This window comes from Lasiosphaeria miniovina (assembly GCF_030549165.1).
Source record: "Lasiosphaeria miniovina strain SMH2392-1A chromosome Unknown B0T26scaffold_3, whole genome shotgun sequence".
In the NCBI taxonomy this organism is placed as follows: Eukaryota; Fungi; Ascomycota; class Sordariomycetes; order Sordariales; family Lasiosphaeriaceae; genus Lasiosphaeria; species Lasiosphaeria miniovina.
The window spans coordinates 102,310-115,969 of record NW_026848222.1 but is presented as its reverse complement, the minus strand read 5'-3'; the positions used below and the strand labels follow the sequence as shown (position 1 = coordinate 115,969).

Genomic DNA, 13,660 nt, shown 5'->3' with positions numbered 1-13,660 from the left:
CGCACACGTTCCTCCCCTCCGTCTCTCCGTCTCCCAAACATCACCGTCCGCTTCTGTCTTACGACACGACCTTCTTCTTCTTCTCCCGCCTTCCGGTGTCGAGTCCTTTTCCCGGCGACGATGAGCTGCTGAGACGGGGACTCGCCTTGGTTACTTGCTCTTACATTCATTCTCTCTTCCTCTTCCAGTACCCGCCGACAAAGGCACACGGTACCTTACTTTCCTTTACCGAAGAGACCTCGACCGAGTCGTTGCTGCCGAGCGCGCACATTCATTACAACACAATACCATACAACTTTCCACGAGACCCGGCACCGACACGCTGATCAAAGCATCGCGATTCCTTTCCATTCGCCACTGCAAACATTATTAGCATTGCTGCGTTTACATTCTCCATACCTTCGACGCCATGAGGCTCAACGGCGTACTTGGTGCGCCGGCGGCCCACCAGCGTCGCAACATTTTCGAAGAAATTGGCAGCGTCATCGCCAATTTTGTCGATGCCGGTGATACGTCAACAACGTCAGCCCCTTCCACCTCCGCGTCGTCCGAGACTGCGTCAACATCGGCGCCGGCCCAGACTCAGAGTCAAACCCGGTCGGCTCCCGACACGCAGACCACCGACAGTGGTACCCCCACTGTCCCTGCCCCTCCTGGCGGTGATAAGGATAGGACAACGGTTTCCAAGGGGTCAACGGTGACAGGCAAGGGGTCTCCGACGCCGACGCCGACGCCGACGCCATCCCCGAAGACGACACCGAAGCCGTCAGGGCAGGCGGTGACGACACCAACGACTCCTGAGAACGACCAGGTGCAGCAAAAAGCCCCCACACCCAGCATTAGCGTCAGTATTCCGCCGGGCAACACGGCACTAAACACGCTGCCCCCTGGTATTTCGCCCATCTCGTCTGTTCCCCTGGATAGCACGCTTGCCCTCGCGCCGTCAACGCAGCCCTCGACCACAACATTTAAAGATGTACGGCAGTCGCAGACGGCGACCTCGAGCGGGTCCAAGTCGGCAGCAACAACGAGCGCAAGCTCGGACAGTGGCGGCGGAGAGACGAGCGCGGCCGCCAAGGCGGGAATTGTTATCGGTGTGCTGGCAGGCGTCCTGCTTGTGTCACTCGGCGCGTGGTTCTTCTTCCAGCGCCGGAGACGGCAGATGGAGAGAGACAGGCGCCATCGCGACCATGCCGAGAAGATAAATAACCCCTTTTCAGACAAGGCTGCCATCCGAACCCCGGTCACGGCCCCGCGGTTGAGCCTGCGGCCCGTGACCCAATTCCTCCCCAACCTCGGTAGTAACAATCCGGAGCGCAGAAATAGCCGTGGCATTGCCCTGACCGTCACCCCACCCTCCGAGGCCCCCGGTACCCGGCCGGCAGGAGCTGCCGCCTGGGAGCGTCCGGCGGCCAACTCGGCCATGAACAACGCCAAACCCCCCTACGACCGTCCCGGCACGGGCGCGAGTGCGAACCCTGCCAATCCGTTCAACGATTCCCAGCGGATTGCCGAACCGGCGACCAACAAGGACCTCCCCGTCAGTCCCGTCAGCTCCATCGGCCACGACGACGACTTCGCTTCGGCGACTGGCCAGTCTCCTGAACCGGAGCCGGTATCTCCCATCGGCGGCACCATGAACTCGACCGACGCAGCCGCGGTTGGGGCTGTTGCAGGCGGCGCTGCCGCCGCTTCTGCTGCTGGCATGACTCGCAAGGCCTCTATCCGCAAGGACCTCTCCAAGCCACTCGATCTCACAAAGGCGCCGCCCGCGCTGTCGGCTGTGCCTCCTAGCCCGACGGGAACCGAATTCAGCATGCACTCTGTTGCTCCCGGCCAGTCTCCCGCTCCTTCGACGAGCGCCGCAGCCATTGCCGCAGCTGGCGGCCCACCACAATCTGCCGTGCACCGCGTGCAACTTGACTTCAAGCCGACTCTGGAGGATGAGATGGGCCTCGTAGCGGGCCAGCTGGTCCGCCTGTTACACGAGTATGATGATGGCTGGGTAAGCTAACTTGAATCTCCCAAAAATGTGTACTCTCAAAATGGCTAACCGAGATATTGCGACAGGCCCTCTGCATCCGGCTAGACCGGTCTCAGCAGGGCGTAGTGCCGCGGACCTGCTTGTCAACTCGTCCTGTAAAGCCGCGGCCTGGACCTGGAGCTCCTCGCGGCCCGCCAGTGAACTCGGCTCGCGGGGCAGGCGGTTATCCTCCGTCTCAAAACCAGCAAGGCTACTCACCGAACACCCAGTACCAGAGGCCGCAGCAGTCTGGACGGCCCACGCAAGGGCCCGGGCAGGGTTACCCCCGGTCTTACTCACCTGCCGGTGACCACCCGGCCTCTCCCGCCGGCCGTTCAATGAGCCCCGGCCCCGGCCACGGCCAGCCACAGTCGCAAGGTCCCCGTTATAATCCTCAACAGGGCCGCCCGAGAAGCCCCAACGGCCCGGGCCGAGGACCGTCCCCTACCGGAGCAACCCAGCCGGGCCAGGACTACTACCCTGCAGAATCTCCCTCGGCCCAGTACCAGCCCGGCCAGGCATACTGAGTGCTCCAGGGCGGTCATTACGAAACAATGGCGACGTGACACCTGATTATTCTTAGCCTCTTGGCCAGGCCATCAACGGCGCCCACAACGAAAAAGGGGTTCTGGGAGCACACGGCGTTTATCTTGTTGTTTTATCACGAAAACACAGGGTTAGGGGTCTAGCTTTCTGCGAGAAGGGTATTTCTCTCTCCATCTTTTATCTTTATTTTTTTACAACAAATCTTCTCGTCACTCTTTTACGACCACTATTTTCGTACAGCCTCCCCGGATGGCTCTTTTCGGCAAGATCTCGTTTCCGGCGCTCGGCAATGAGCTGTCTGCTCTTAATATCTTGTCGATAATTTGTTTTTTATCTTCTCTCCATTGTCTTGTCTTATTTTGGTTTGTTTGTGTTTGTTTACCGCATTTCAGCGACGCGGAACCAAAACAAGGGAGGCGGAGGAAAAGAACCGCTATTGTTTTCACGACACGGTGGCAAGAAGAGAAACCTGTCACTTTTTCTATCTGCCATGCTTCTTTCTTTCGCCAACAACAACCACCTACCTCTAAGACTTGTTCCCTGGCGGTTTTCCCCGTCCTCCTTACCTTCTCACCGTCTCTACATCTCTATCCGTCGGCCTGGAAGCTTGTTTTACGCTGGAAGAAGAAATCCCATATAACAACAACCAACTTTTACCTCCCAGAACACCCTTACACTCTTGCCGATATACTCTTGTATATATTCCTCTATTTGCTTTCCTCTATTTCTCCTCTCGGACAGTGGCGTAGTCCGGTCTGTTTCTGTTTCTGGAAAAACTTTTTTCTTTTTTTTTGTTCCTTTTGACTTGGCTGGCTCGAAACAACCGTTTTGTGAAAGGGGCGGAAGGAGAAGAAAAAGAGTCGGTCATGACGGATGTAGTGTACGTGTGTGTGCGTGTGCGTGTGTGTGTTAGGCTATGTGGCTATGTGGTGATGTGTATTTAGTTGCATGTGAGCGAGGCACAAATGGGTCTGCGGTGGTTAAGGTACCTAGTTACGTTACACAGAGCGGTAGAGGATATCCAGAGTTTCTTGACAGTAGCGCTCTTTGGTCGTTGCAAGTGAGACTTGAGCTGTGTCGTGTGTCGTAGGCTGCCGCTGCACCAGCAGACAAAACAGACGCCTGTTGCCTGGAGATCTGGGCAACAGTACTTTTATTGGCTGTAGGCTGCAGGCTGTCCCAGAACATCTTGTGCGTAGTTTGTAGTCTAGAACTGAAGTCTGAGGTGTTCAGGGCTAGGTTCTAGCTGGTCAACATCGGCAGTCTCATGTCTACACATCACTAGATTCTTTGCGTCTATGCGCATGGTTGTGCAAGTACAAACAAGTGTCTCTGACATTCGTTCATCATAATTTCGGGCGCTTCAACTTCAATCCCATCTAGGTATGTGGTGCCCCGGTAACTATTAAGAAGCTTTTAGACCAAACTAGTGCTTAAGTGATACCGTATTAAAGCCCTAGAGGCTTAATTAGGGTGTAATAGGCCCTAAAAACGAAGGAAAATTCCCAATCCTAATAAGCGGTTTATAGACCTAGGTACTACACTATTAGGCGGCGAGCTTCCCGTAGAGCCGTAAGTTAAGCCTCAAGCGGAACCTCAAATGAAAGACGTAGATAATAAAAGATAAGGCTAAAGAAGAGGCTAAAGAAGAAGAGTTGCCTACGAGAGCAATAAGATCTAGCAGTACACTTCGTATGGCAGCACGTTATATGGATTGAGTAGTTAATTAGCTACATTTCGCTACATTTTGCTTGTAAATAGTTTCGCAATTGAGTACAGTATTGTTTCTCAAAGATACAGTGTTTTGGTGTAAAAGGGGTGATCCACTGCTAGGGTGATCCGTTGGGGGGTGGGGGGGCATGGTAAATGATGGGTAAGTGGGGGTTTTGGTAAACGATGGGTAAGAGAGGGTTCTGGTAGAACATATGCACCGACCAGTTGACGGGCCGCTGGCCGCGCTCGATAGAGAAAGGCACGCTCTCGGCCGCGTCGCCCTCGAGCCAGTGGCTGGCGTCGAAGGCGCGCTGGGCCTGCGCCGCCGGCAGCTCAGGCAGCGCCAGCACGAAGCGCCGCTTGTCGCGCGACTTAACGCGCACGTCGCGCAGCCGGGCAAAGAAGCGCGCCTCGCTCACGCGCTTGTGCCTAGGGAGGAGCGGGCAAGTGTCAGTAAATCTTTGGTCTCTCTCCCCCTCTGCATACGTGTAGGTAGGCAAAGGCAGGAACTTGCTTACCACGGCCGCAGATCGCGTGTGTCGAACCAGATGCGCACGTCGTGCAGGCTGTCCATGCCGGCCAGCAGGTCGCACACGCGCGCCCACGGGTTGACGGCCATGGACACGTACTTGGACACGACCTGGGACTCGTACTCCAGGCCGTCGATGGTGGTGGCGGCGGTGGCGGTGGCGTTGACGACGGCAGCGTGGTTGTCGATTACGGCACCGTTGTTGTTATTGTTGTTGTTGTTGTTATTGTTATTGTTATTGTTATTGTTATTGTTATTGTTGTTGTTGTTGTTGTCGTTGTTGTTGTTGTTGTCGTTATTGTTGTTGTTGTCGTTATTGTTGTTGTCGTTGGCAATAGCTCCGGGGGCCGCCCTGGAGGGGCGCGGCGGGAAATACAACTCGGTCAACGCGTTAATGATACGAACGCACAACTCGACGGACCGCACCGCGCCGCGCTCCGGCTCCCGCTGCCCATACAGGCTCAAGAAGCTGCCCGCCTCCTGCAGGTCTGTGAACACGAAGGTCACGTTGGCGTAGATGGACGCCACGGACTCCAGGTACCTTGGGTGCCGAGGGTCAGCTTTGTGCAGAGAGAAAAGTACGGGGTGACGCACATCTGCTTGCACGTCAACATGACGGGCAGGAAGCCGGCCCAGCGACGCGCCGGCGGGTCGGACGGGGGGGCCTCTTCGATTTCTCTCTCGTAGTGGCGGTGGACGGCGGGCGTGTTCCAGAAGAGGTCCTGCTGCAGCATCCTGCTGAGCCGGTTCTGCCGGCGGTAGTGGTCGACGTGGCCCGTGTCTTCCTCCTCGCAGGCCCTTTTTTGCCGGGTCAGCTAAACATATATTCATTTACAAATAGTTATATATAATGGAAATACGGGGGCACACCAATGCAGACACCAGTCGGAGCGCAGGCGGGCAGCCCACATGGAGGCGTCGGCCGACTGGCCGGGGCGGGCGCGGCAGAACCTGGGCCAGCGGACGTCGTCGGCGCACGGGTCCGTGGTGCACGAGGCACGGGTCCACAGGCCCTCTTCGGCCTGGTAGGGGTCTACTTCTGGGCGGACGAGGCGGCCTTCGCGATCGCGGAGCACGGGCGGCAGCGGTGTCTTGCGGCGGAAGACGTGCTGGCGCAGACCCGATGCCCGCCAGCACTCGACGTAGATAAGCTGCCGCACCTCGGCAGGCAGCGCCTTGAACAGCCGCGACCCCGACTGCCGGTTCGCCGACGCCGCATAGGCATCGTAGTCAGGCCAGTTGAGATTGTTGAGGTCAACAGCTGAGTGCACCATTGTAATTGTTTTGTTGTCCTCTGTTTGCTGTGCTGCGAGAAGACGGCTTCTCGAGTTGAGTTGTTCGTGCAGGGACTGGCCGAGCTTTTGGGCTAGATGCGGATGGCTGGTGCCTCTCTTGTTGTCGACAAGCGGCCAATGCTTTGCGGTTGCCTTTGAGGAAGGAGGGGAGGCCGAGGGGAGGAGACGGCGGCTGAGCGGGAGGGGTTAAAGCCAATCAGCCCCTTGCACTTACTAAACCCCCAGACTTATAGGTACCTACGTAGCCACCCGCCTAGCTAAAAACTGTGGCTTGACGGCAGCCTGCAGCAGCATATGAAAGTGAGACAGGACGAAAACGGCGGACATGACGCGGCACCCGGGATTAGTCGGCGCGCTAGCGGCAGGCAGCTCAATTGTGCCCCGATCAGCAACCTTCATGAATATCTTGACGCCTTTTGCAAGCCGGACGAAGCAAACACTATCATCACTACATGGTGGCTGCATGTGCGTGACGCAGCCGCGTATCCGGAGCGGTTTATCCCGAAAAGGTCTGCCTGGGAGATATCCAGATAGGCATTTCAGTGTACGCCAGGGGGATAATGAGATAGGGTGGACTCGGGTTCCCACTTCTGGACTTCGCCATAGCTTTTCACTCCTGGCTCGAATGCCTCTCTAGATTTAGCCTACTAGATGCCTACCTACCTAACCAGCCGGTGACGAAACCTGCTGCATTCGTATTTGGCTGCGTATGGGACAAACATCCAGGCCGTGGGATACCCCAGGGAGCAATATCATGTAAAGCCAGAGACAGCTTCGGGGATCTTGACTTGCCATAAAATCCACACATGTCGTCATCCTCCTGTGTGGTGAGCAGCCATGAGATGTTATGAGCTAGCGAAATGGTTGAAACCCTTTCAACCGATACCGATGACCGATGATGGCGGCGCTGTTGAGAGGATGCCCGACTTGGCCCAAGTAGACGCGGATAATCTCGTAGTTGACGCACTGGCGTAGGTATGGATCCGTAACCCACCTCGGGCATCTTCCTTCCGCATCGAGGTGGAGGACGTACTTACCGCATATAAGGCGTTCCTAGACGCTGTTAAATGAGCTGGCGTGCAGCGCGATGGTAACTTCGACGGGACGGGTCTGGCTGAGTCGGTACAGGCGTCCGACGATTTGGATAGGTAAGGTAACTAGCGCCATATTGAAGCACATAGTTCCATCTATAAACACGCGCCAGGTGGCGAACTGATAGTTGAGACTCTGTCCCCCGATCTCGGCGGTCATGGTAAACATTAGCTGCTTGTCGTTCGGGTCGTTCTGATGGCCGATGGCCTTTTGGCGTTGCTCGTCAGGCATCGCGGACGATAGCTGGAGGTTTCCACTGGCGACAGTGGTGCGAACGAGGAGGATAAAAAGCGAGGCAACCACCGGAGTTGTAACTGACCGAGTAGTAGAAGAAAGAGGGCGGCACTTCCTATGGAAAAGACTAAAGATCTGTCTCATTATTGAAGCGAGTAAGTAGAGATTTAGTATTAAAACATAGAAAAGGAGATTGAGGGAAGCTGGACATTTAAACCGGAACATGTCCGCCCAGAGGACGACATCGAGCCCTATAGACTAGTAACGCGTGAGACAACCACATAAGTAAGCCCCGACGAGAAATCCTGCCCGGATAAGTCAAGCACAGCCCTCTCAAGCGTAGCTCCCTGTAACTTGTGAACCGTGATGACAGATAGCGTACGCAATAGTAATTGGGAACTGGCGCGCGAGCAGGCCGCATTACCACCCTGGAAGTCCCGCAAGAACTGGAAGATCGGCACCACATTTCTCGGAATAGCTCCATCGTCAGAGAAGCAAGCTAGGCCGTCATGCTTGTCCATTTTGACAAGCACGACAAAGAGAGTTCTGCAGCGAGGGTCTTCCACGCCGGCAGCCCAAGCAATGTCATGAATATAGCCCGTAGCCCCGTTAAACAAGCTAGACGCTGTATTTCCCGAACATGGCACTTGAGCCACTTCAGAAAACGAGAAAGCGAGACCAAACTTACAAGTTGATATGTCGTTTTCAGGGTCACTTTAAAGCGAACCCTCAGCATTCCACGGAACTAGATCTTGCCCTACGTTCTAGAAATAGAAAGGATGAGGTTGCTCAGTAAGGTGGACATCCGATAATCCGACCGCCACACAGGAGTGATCCGCGGCTTAGGGCTACAACTAGCTAACCGCACGAATTCACGAAACATCCATCATCGCCTCGCCGACCAGACAAGAGCCCAACTGTTAGGCGAGACCCAAGTCACCTAATCACACCGAGGATTGGGAAACCTGCGGGCATAAGGAAGACAAAAGCTGAGCGTGGCAGGAAATGAAAATCAAACTTAAGCACAAGATTCAAGGTATGAGAACCCGATGGTTCTGATTAATTATCCGTTGCACTTGAATTTCCGAACGGGAACCAAGCTTTGCGACTGAATCGAGTTCACTTTCTATTCACCTGGTAGAGATTCCAGGTTAAACAGACTATCCGTAAGTCAGGTAGGTAGGTAGGTAGTCGAAGAGGCTGTACATGGGTCAACAATCGCCATAAGTTGTGATATGCCTCGTAGAAATGACCACTTAAATGACGATCAGTAAACCCTCGGGTGACCGACGCCTACGCCGGTTATGGCAGCCAGGTGTTCCAGAAGCTTCCCGGGTTGACAAAGCGCCCCACTTTTCAACGGCCTACTGTTCACCGTATCCGTACTTCGGACATCGGTATTCGTAGTTGGTATCCGACCGTCCTGGATGTTCTTGCAGACGGCAGGCCGGGCAACAGGAGTCAAGGAAGGAGATCCTAATGGGAGCATACCCCAAAACCAACCTACCCACCTAGCAGCAGCAAGTCACGGGGCTTTGGTGTCGCGCTCTCTTGGAAGAAGTACCTGCAGCCCGTACATGTACAGCACTTCCATACCCTACCTTGACCTGCCCCGCCCAACCTAACCTTAATTCCAAATCGCAGCAGCACCCACGAGGCTGGCTACCTTCACAGCACCTAACGGCGTCGATACCTGCGCTCTCCCTAATTCCCACCGTCTGCCTTCCTAGCCTTGCCGCGAGCCTTTTTTTGTTTTCTTTCCGTCTTCGCATCCTGTTTACGCCTATGTAGAGTCACTAGTCTTGACAAACTCGAAGCGTGAGGCGGGGCCGTTCTTCGCCGCTTTCCCTTTAGCTCCCCTGCCACGCTGCACTACGCCGCGCTGCGCTCCGCTCTGTGGCGCTGCCTCGGGCGGCAACCGCATATCGCCCTCCCCACCTGTCAACGCCCAACTCTCGAGCCGCAGTCTGCTAGTGAAGGGGGAAGCCCCCCCCCCCTAAATAGAGCTAGAAGAAGCTTGAGTAAGTTTTATCGCGAACCGTTAAGAACAATTGTCAATCTTGGTCTTGGAATATTCGGACCTAACATGATCGCAGACCAACCTTAGCCCGCCGCCATGGCTGATCCCGCCCGTGCTCGCCACCTTAAGGAGGATGGAAACCGAGCCTTTGGAGCCAAGAATTATGTCAAGGCCGAGGCCTTGTACTCGAAAGCGTAAGCTGCATTTTTCTATACGTCTCTATACCTACTAGAGGCTTCTTAGTGCCGTCTCTTCCCACGTGGACTCTTATTTAAGCCCTACCGACGTTATCCATATCTCCATATACGTGTACCAAGGTGTTCACGACGTCTTCTATGCGTCGCTGGACGCTTGCTTGAAGCATCCCGTCTAGGATCTTTACTCTTGTCCACGTGGGCATGCATACTATACTTGCCTGGATTGGCTAACGTAAGGGGCTTCCAGGCTGATCGCCGACCCGAGTGAGCCGGCTTTATATACCAACAGGGCCATGGCCCGGCTCCATATGAACCTGTTGGATGGCGCCGTGGCCGATTGCATGGCCTGTCTCAAACTCGCGCCAGACCGCATGAAGGCCTACTTTTATCTATCACAAGCATACCTCGCGCTTGGAGATTATGAAGAGGCGCTACGTACGGCACTCGAGGCGCACAAGCTGTGCGTGCAGACCGAGGACAAGAACCTCACGACTGTGACGACACAAGTACTCCAGTGCAAACGCGAGAGGTGGGAGGCGGGTGAGCGCAAGCGTAAGAGAGAAACCTCGGCACTCGAAAACGAGACTCTCGCTTTCTTTGAGCACGACCGAGAAGATGTCCTTAAGATGGTCATCGACGATGCTCACAAGAGAGACGTCATTAAGGAGTATGACGAAAAGCTGCGCGTCATCCGGGACGTCTTCGAGCGCGCGCGCAACTCGGACCAAAAGGCCCGATCCGTGCCCGACTGGGCTATTGACGAAATCTCTTTCTGTGTTATGCACGACCCCGTCATGGTCGGTTACCTTCCTCGGAACAGAAAAGTCGAACATGTAGACTGACTTTTTGAGCAGACAAAATCGGGCAAGTCGTACGAGCGGGCCCACATCCTCGAGCACCTCCGCCGCTCGCAGACGGACCCCCAATCCCGCGAGCCTCTCCAACCCCATGAATTGCGGCCCAACCTCCTGCTGAGGGATGCCTGCCAACAATTCTTGGAAGAGAATGGCTGGGCCGCCGACTACTGATGGGATGCTTTAGTCTCTCTCTCGCCAATCGCTCTCTCTTCTCGTCTCGTTCTCGTCTCGTCCGGCCGGGATAGCACGTCGACATGACCTCTTAGCGCACATCGGTTCGGCCAAACATTGATAGCATGCATAACAAAGGGGGTTTCGGAGTTTACGGGGCTGGGTTTCTAATCGGGGGAGGTCTTTACAGGCTCGGGACGGCTCTCTACTTTATGTTTCTCATATTCTCTTCTCTTGTCTCCGGCGCCTGTACAAATACCTCACCCCTATTTCCTTTTCCCTTCTCCTAGCACAGCATGGATGGATTCAGACACGCACATGACTGGCACACTTATGGCGCATGGTAAACGGCGCGGGATAAGATATGAAGGACATAAAGTCTCATAACCAAAAGCGTCCCCCTAAATTCCAGATAGCTTCAGTTTGGTAAACGGCAAGGAGGAGCAACCAATACTGCAAGTCCAAGCCTGCCACTAATTGGAGGCCACGGCACATACATAGCACCTGTACATTCCATTCCTAGCTATCTACTCACGGAGTGCCTAGACGGCAATATCGTGCACCATGACGGCAGGCTTCTTGGCAAACACCCTCCTGAACCTGGCCAGCACGCTCTCCCGCCTCTGCCGCGTCGGCGTGGGCACCCCCGGGGGGAACGGCGCTTCGGAAACCGCCGCGTCCTCTTTGCCGGCGCTGTTGCTGCTTCGCGCCCCATCCTCCTCGTCGGCCTGGCTAGCGACTGACACCGGGGCGCTGCTGCTGCCACCGCCACCGCCACCGCTTGTCGCATGTCTCTTCCTCAGCACCACCCTGCCCAGCAGCATATTCACATCCTCCTGGCGGGCGCTCTCAGCATGGTCGTGGCCGTCCTCGCCCATCTCGCGCAGCACCTCGCGCACAATCGCCTCAAACATGTCCTCGACGCAGTCGCCCGTCTTGGCGCTCGTCTCGTAGAAGGGCACGTTGACCAGTAGCCGCCGCGCGAGCATCTCACCCTCGAACCGCGACACTTGCCGCCTCGCTGCCGCCGTGGCTGCCGACGATGAGTCGCTCCCGCCGGACGAGTCTGCTCGGGTGCCTTCGTCTGGCATCAGCAGCGGCGGCGGTTCATCGTTGTCTGCCACGTCTCCCGCCCCGAGCACCACCGGACTGCCCGTCCTGATCCAGTTCTCGACCGCGCTGGGCGGCGGCGCCCGCGGCGGTGCGCGCTGAGGGGGTAGCGACGGCGGCGCATGCTGGTCCTGGTCCTCGGGCACCAGCTCTAGCGACTGCCGCCCGGCCGCAGAGAACACCACCGACGCGCGGTTCCAGCCCGCCAGACCTCCTCCCCCTGCTCCTCCGCCGCCATCCGAAAACACAGACCGCCGCGCGAGATCGCCCCCGCCCGCAGACACGCGACCGCGCCCGCCCGCCGCCGCTACCAGCCTGCCGCCGCGGACAATGTTGGACGGCACCGGCGCGCTCCAGAACGACCGCGGGCTCAGCGGCGCGTCGTCGGCGTCGTCCTCTTCCGACAGAAACACGCGGCTCGAGCGGTACAGTGGGTGCACGAGGCTGCGCTCCTCGATGTCGGCGCTCTGGAGAGCTGCTTCCTTGGCCAGCCGCACTTCGTCATTTTCTTGGGGGGCTGCATACCGCCGGCGGCCGTAGTACGTCGCGTCTTCGTACCCGTCGTCGTAGTCGCTCTTGTTGCCTACTAGCGCGACGACCGTCTCGCCTGTTCCTCCCCCATAACCATCATCAGTATCTCGCCGATGGCCCCTTTTCCGCTTATTCCTGTGCCTCTGAAAATGCCGTCTCCGCCGCGTCTGCAGCGGAATCTCGCCGTGCAGCCGCGCCGCCGCGTCAAACGACGCTCGGCTGCCCACGTCGTACACCAGCACCACGGCGTCATAGGCCGCGCGGTCTGCCAGCGCCCGCGCCCGCGCCTGCGCGTCCTGTAGTCCTGGGTGGTTGGTTACTTCGACTAGGTATGTCGCTTCCTCGGCTGCTGCTGCGGCTGTCTTGGATTGGTCTGTAGCTGTATTGGCTGCGTCGTTGGCGGGTTGTTTTTCTTGGTCTTGCTCTTGATGATGTAGCGGGGGTGGCCGTGACGGCAGTGAGCCCGGGTTCGAGAACGTGCTGCTAGAGTCCGGCCGGCGGTCGGCGTGGCTGTGGCTATGGCTGTCGTCTTTGCCAGCGGCTCGCTGTCTCCCCTCTTGCTCCTGCGGCTGCGGCTGCGGCTGCGGATGCTCCTCCTCCCTAGCGGATGCCACATCCATATCCGGATCATCAACGGGCAGCCGCCGCGGCGGCAGTGGCGGCGGCGGCGGCTTCCCGTGCGACGTGTCGAGGCGCCTCGTCGTTGGGGCGGCCTGCGCGGCGGCGCTGTGCGCTGACCGGTGTGGCGACAGCGTCAGGAACCGCCGGCTGTTGAGCGTCAGGGCCGGGTCGTAGATGGGCGGGTACGTCATGGTGGTGAGCTGTGTTGTTTTGGGGTCTGGTTAGCTACGAGCAAGCAGGTCGTCCGAGCAGCTGGGGAACACAACTCACCCTCGACTCGAGACAGTTCTTGCCCACCCCCGGCGCCCCGAGGATCAGGATCCTGATCGTGGGCTTGCCGTCGATGCGCTGCCGTCGCCCTTCGCCCATGGTGCTTGCTTCCACGGCTGCCTCCCGGGGCAGCTCTTCTCTGGTGATCTTTACTCAAGGTACAGCGCAGCTGCTGTTCTCGGTTTTCGTTGCCTAGCTCAAACCAGAGTTTCTTCAACGGGTTGGCGCAGATCAAAATAGATCAGTACCGGTGCAGGTCGTCGTTGCCTAGCCAGACGCGAACCAGTCGAGAGATGCGCTGGTAGAGCACTGCAGTCCCGAGGGCGAGGCAGGCAGCCAAGAAGACACTGAACCAGGGCAGCCCATCGGCGGCGGCGGCGGCGGCGGCCACGCCACCGAGACGGCCGCCGACATTATCCTCCCACGAAGGCATGAACGAGGCCATGGCGAT

The 13,660-nt window shown here is 57.3% G+C and overlaps 5 protein-coding genes across 5 annotated transcripts; 3 read left to right on the top strand and 2 right to left on the bottom strand.

Moving 5' to 3' along the window:
• Window positions 1–409: 409 nt before the first annotated feature.
• B0T26DRAFT_673397 (uncharacterized protein) lies at window positions 410–2,550 on the top strand (the record flags this gene model as incomplete). Its single annotated transcript, XM_060439590.1, has 2 exons — window positions 410–2,005; window positions 2,071–2,550. 2 exons carry the CDS (start codon window positions 410–412, stop codon window positions 2,548–2,550), a joined length of 2,076 nt encoding a protein of 691 aa, XP_060297515.1.
• Window positions 2,551–2,684: 134 nt separating this feature from the next.
• Window positions 2,685–3,470, top strand: B0T26DRAFT_188255 (uncharacterized protein). The gene has a single exon (XM_060433662.1). It carries the CDS (start codon window positions 2,819–2,821, stop codon window positions 3,371–3,373), a length of 555 nt encoding a protein of 184 aa, XP_060297514.1. The 5' UTR covers window positions 2,685–2,818; the 3' UTR covers window positions 3,374–3,470.
• Window positions 3,471–5,113: 1,643 nt separating this feature from the next.
• On the bottom strand, window positions 5,114–6,509 carry B0T26DRAFT_699773 (uncharacterized protein). Its single transcript, XM_060441490.1, has 2 exons — window positions 5,682–6,509; window positions 5,114–5,609 (listed from the first exon to the last, which is right to left on the bottom strand). Exons 1-2 carry the CDS (start codon window positions 6,083–6,085, stop codon window positions 5,315–5,317), a joined length of 699 nt encoding a protein of 232 aa, XP_060297513.1. The 5' UTR covers window positions 6,086–6,509; the 3' UTR covers window positions 5,114–5,314.
• Window positions 6,510–6,951: 442 nt separating this feature from the next.
• B0T26DRAFT_188129 (uncharacterized protein) lies at window positions 6,952–7,794 on the bottom strand. The gene has a single exon (XM_060433659.1). The coding sequence runs from the start codon at window positions 7,655–7,657 to the stop codon at window positions 7,160–7,162; it is 498 nt and encodes a 165-aa protein (XP_060297512.1). The 5' UTR covers window positions 7,658–7,794; the 3' UTR covers window positions 6,952–7,159.
• Window positions 7,795–9,339: 1,545 nt separating this feature from the next.
• B0T26DRAFT_188161 (U-box domain-containing protein) lies at window positions 9,340–10,959 on the top strand. The gene is made up of 4 exons (XM_060433660.1): window positions 9,340–9,453; window positions 9,529–9,646; window positions 9,897–10,446; window positions 10,504–10,959. Exons 2-4 carry the CDS (start codon window positions 9,549–9,551, stop codon window positions 10,675–10,677), a joined length of 822 nt encoding a protein of 273 aa, XP_060297511.1. The 5' UTR covers window positions 9,340–9,453; window positions 9,529–9,548; the 3' UTR covers window positions 10,678–10,959.
• The last annotated feature ends 2,701 nt before the right edge of the window (window positions 10,960–13,660 follow it).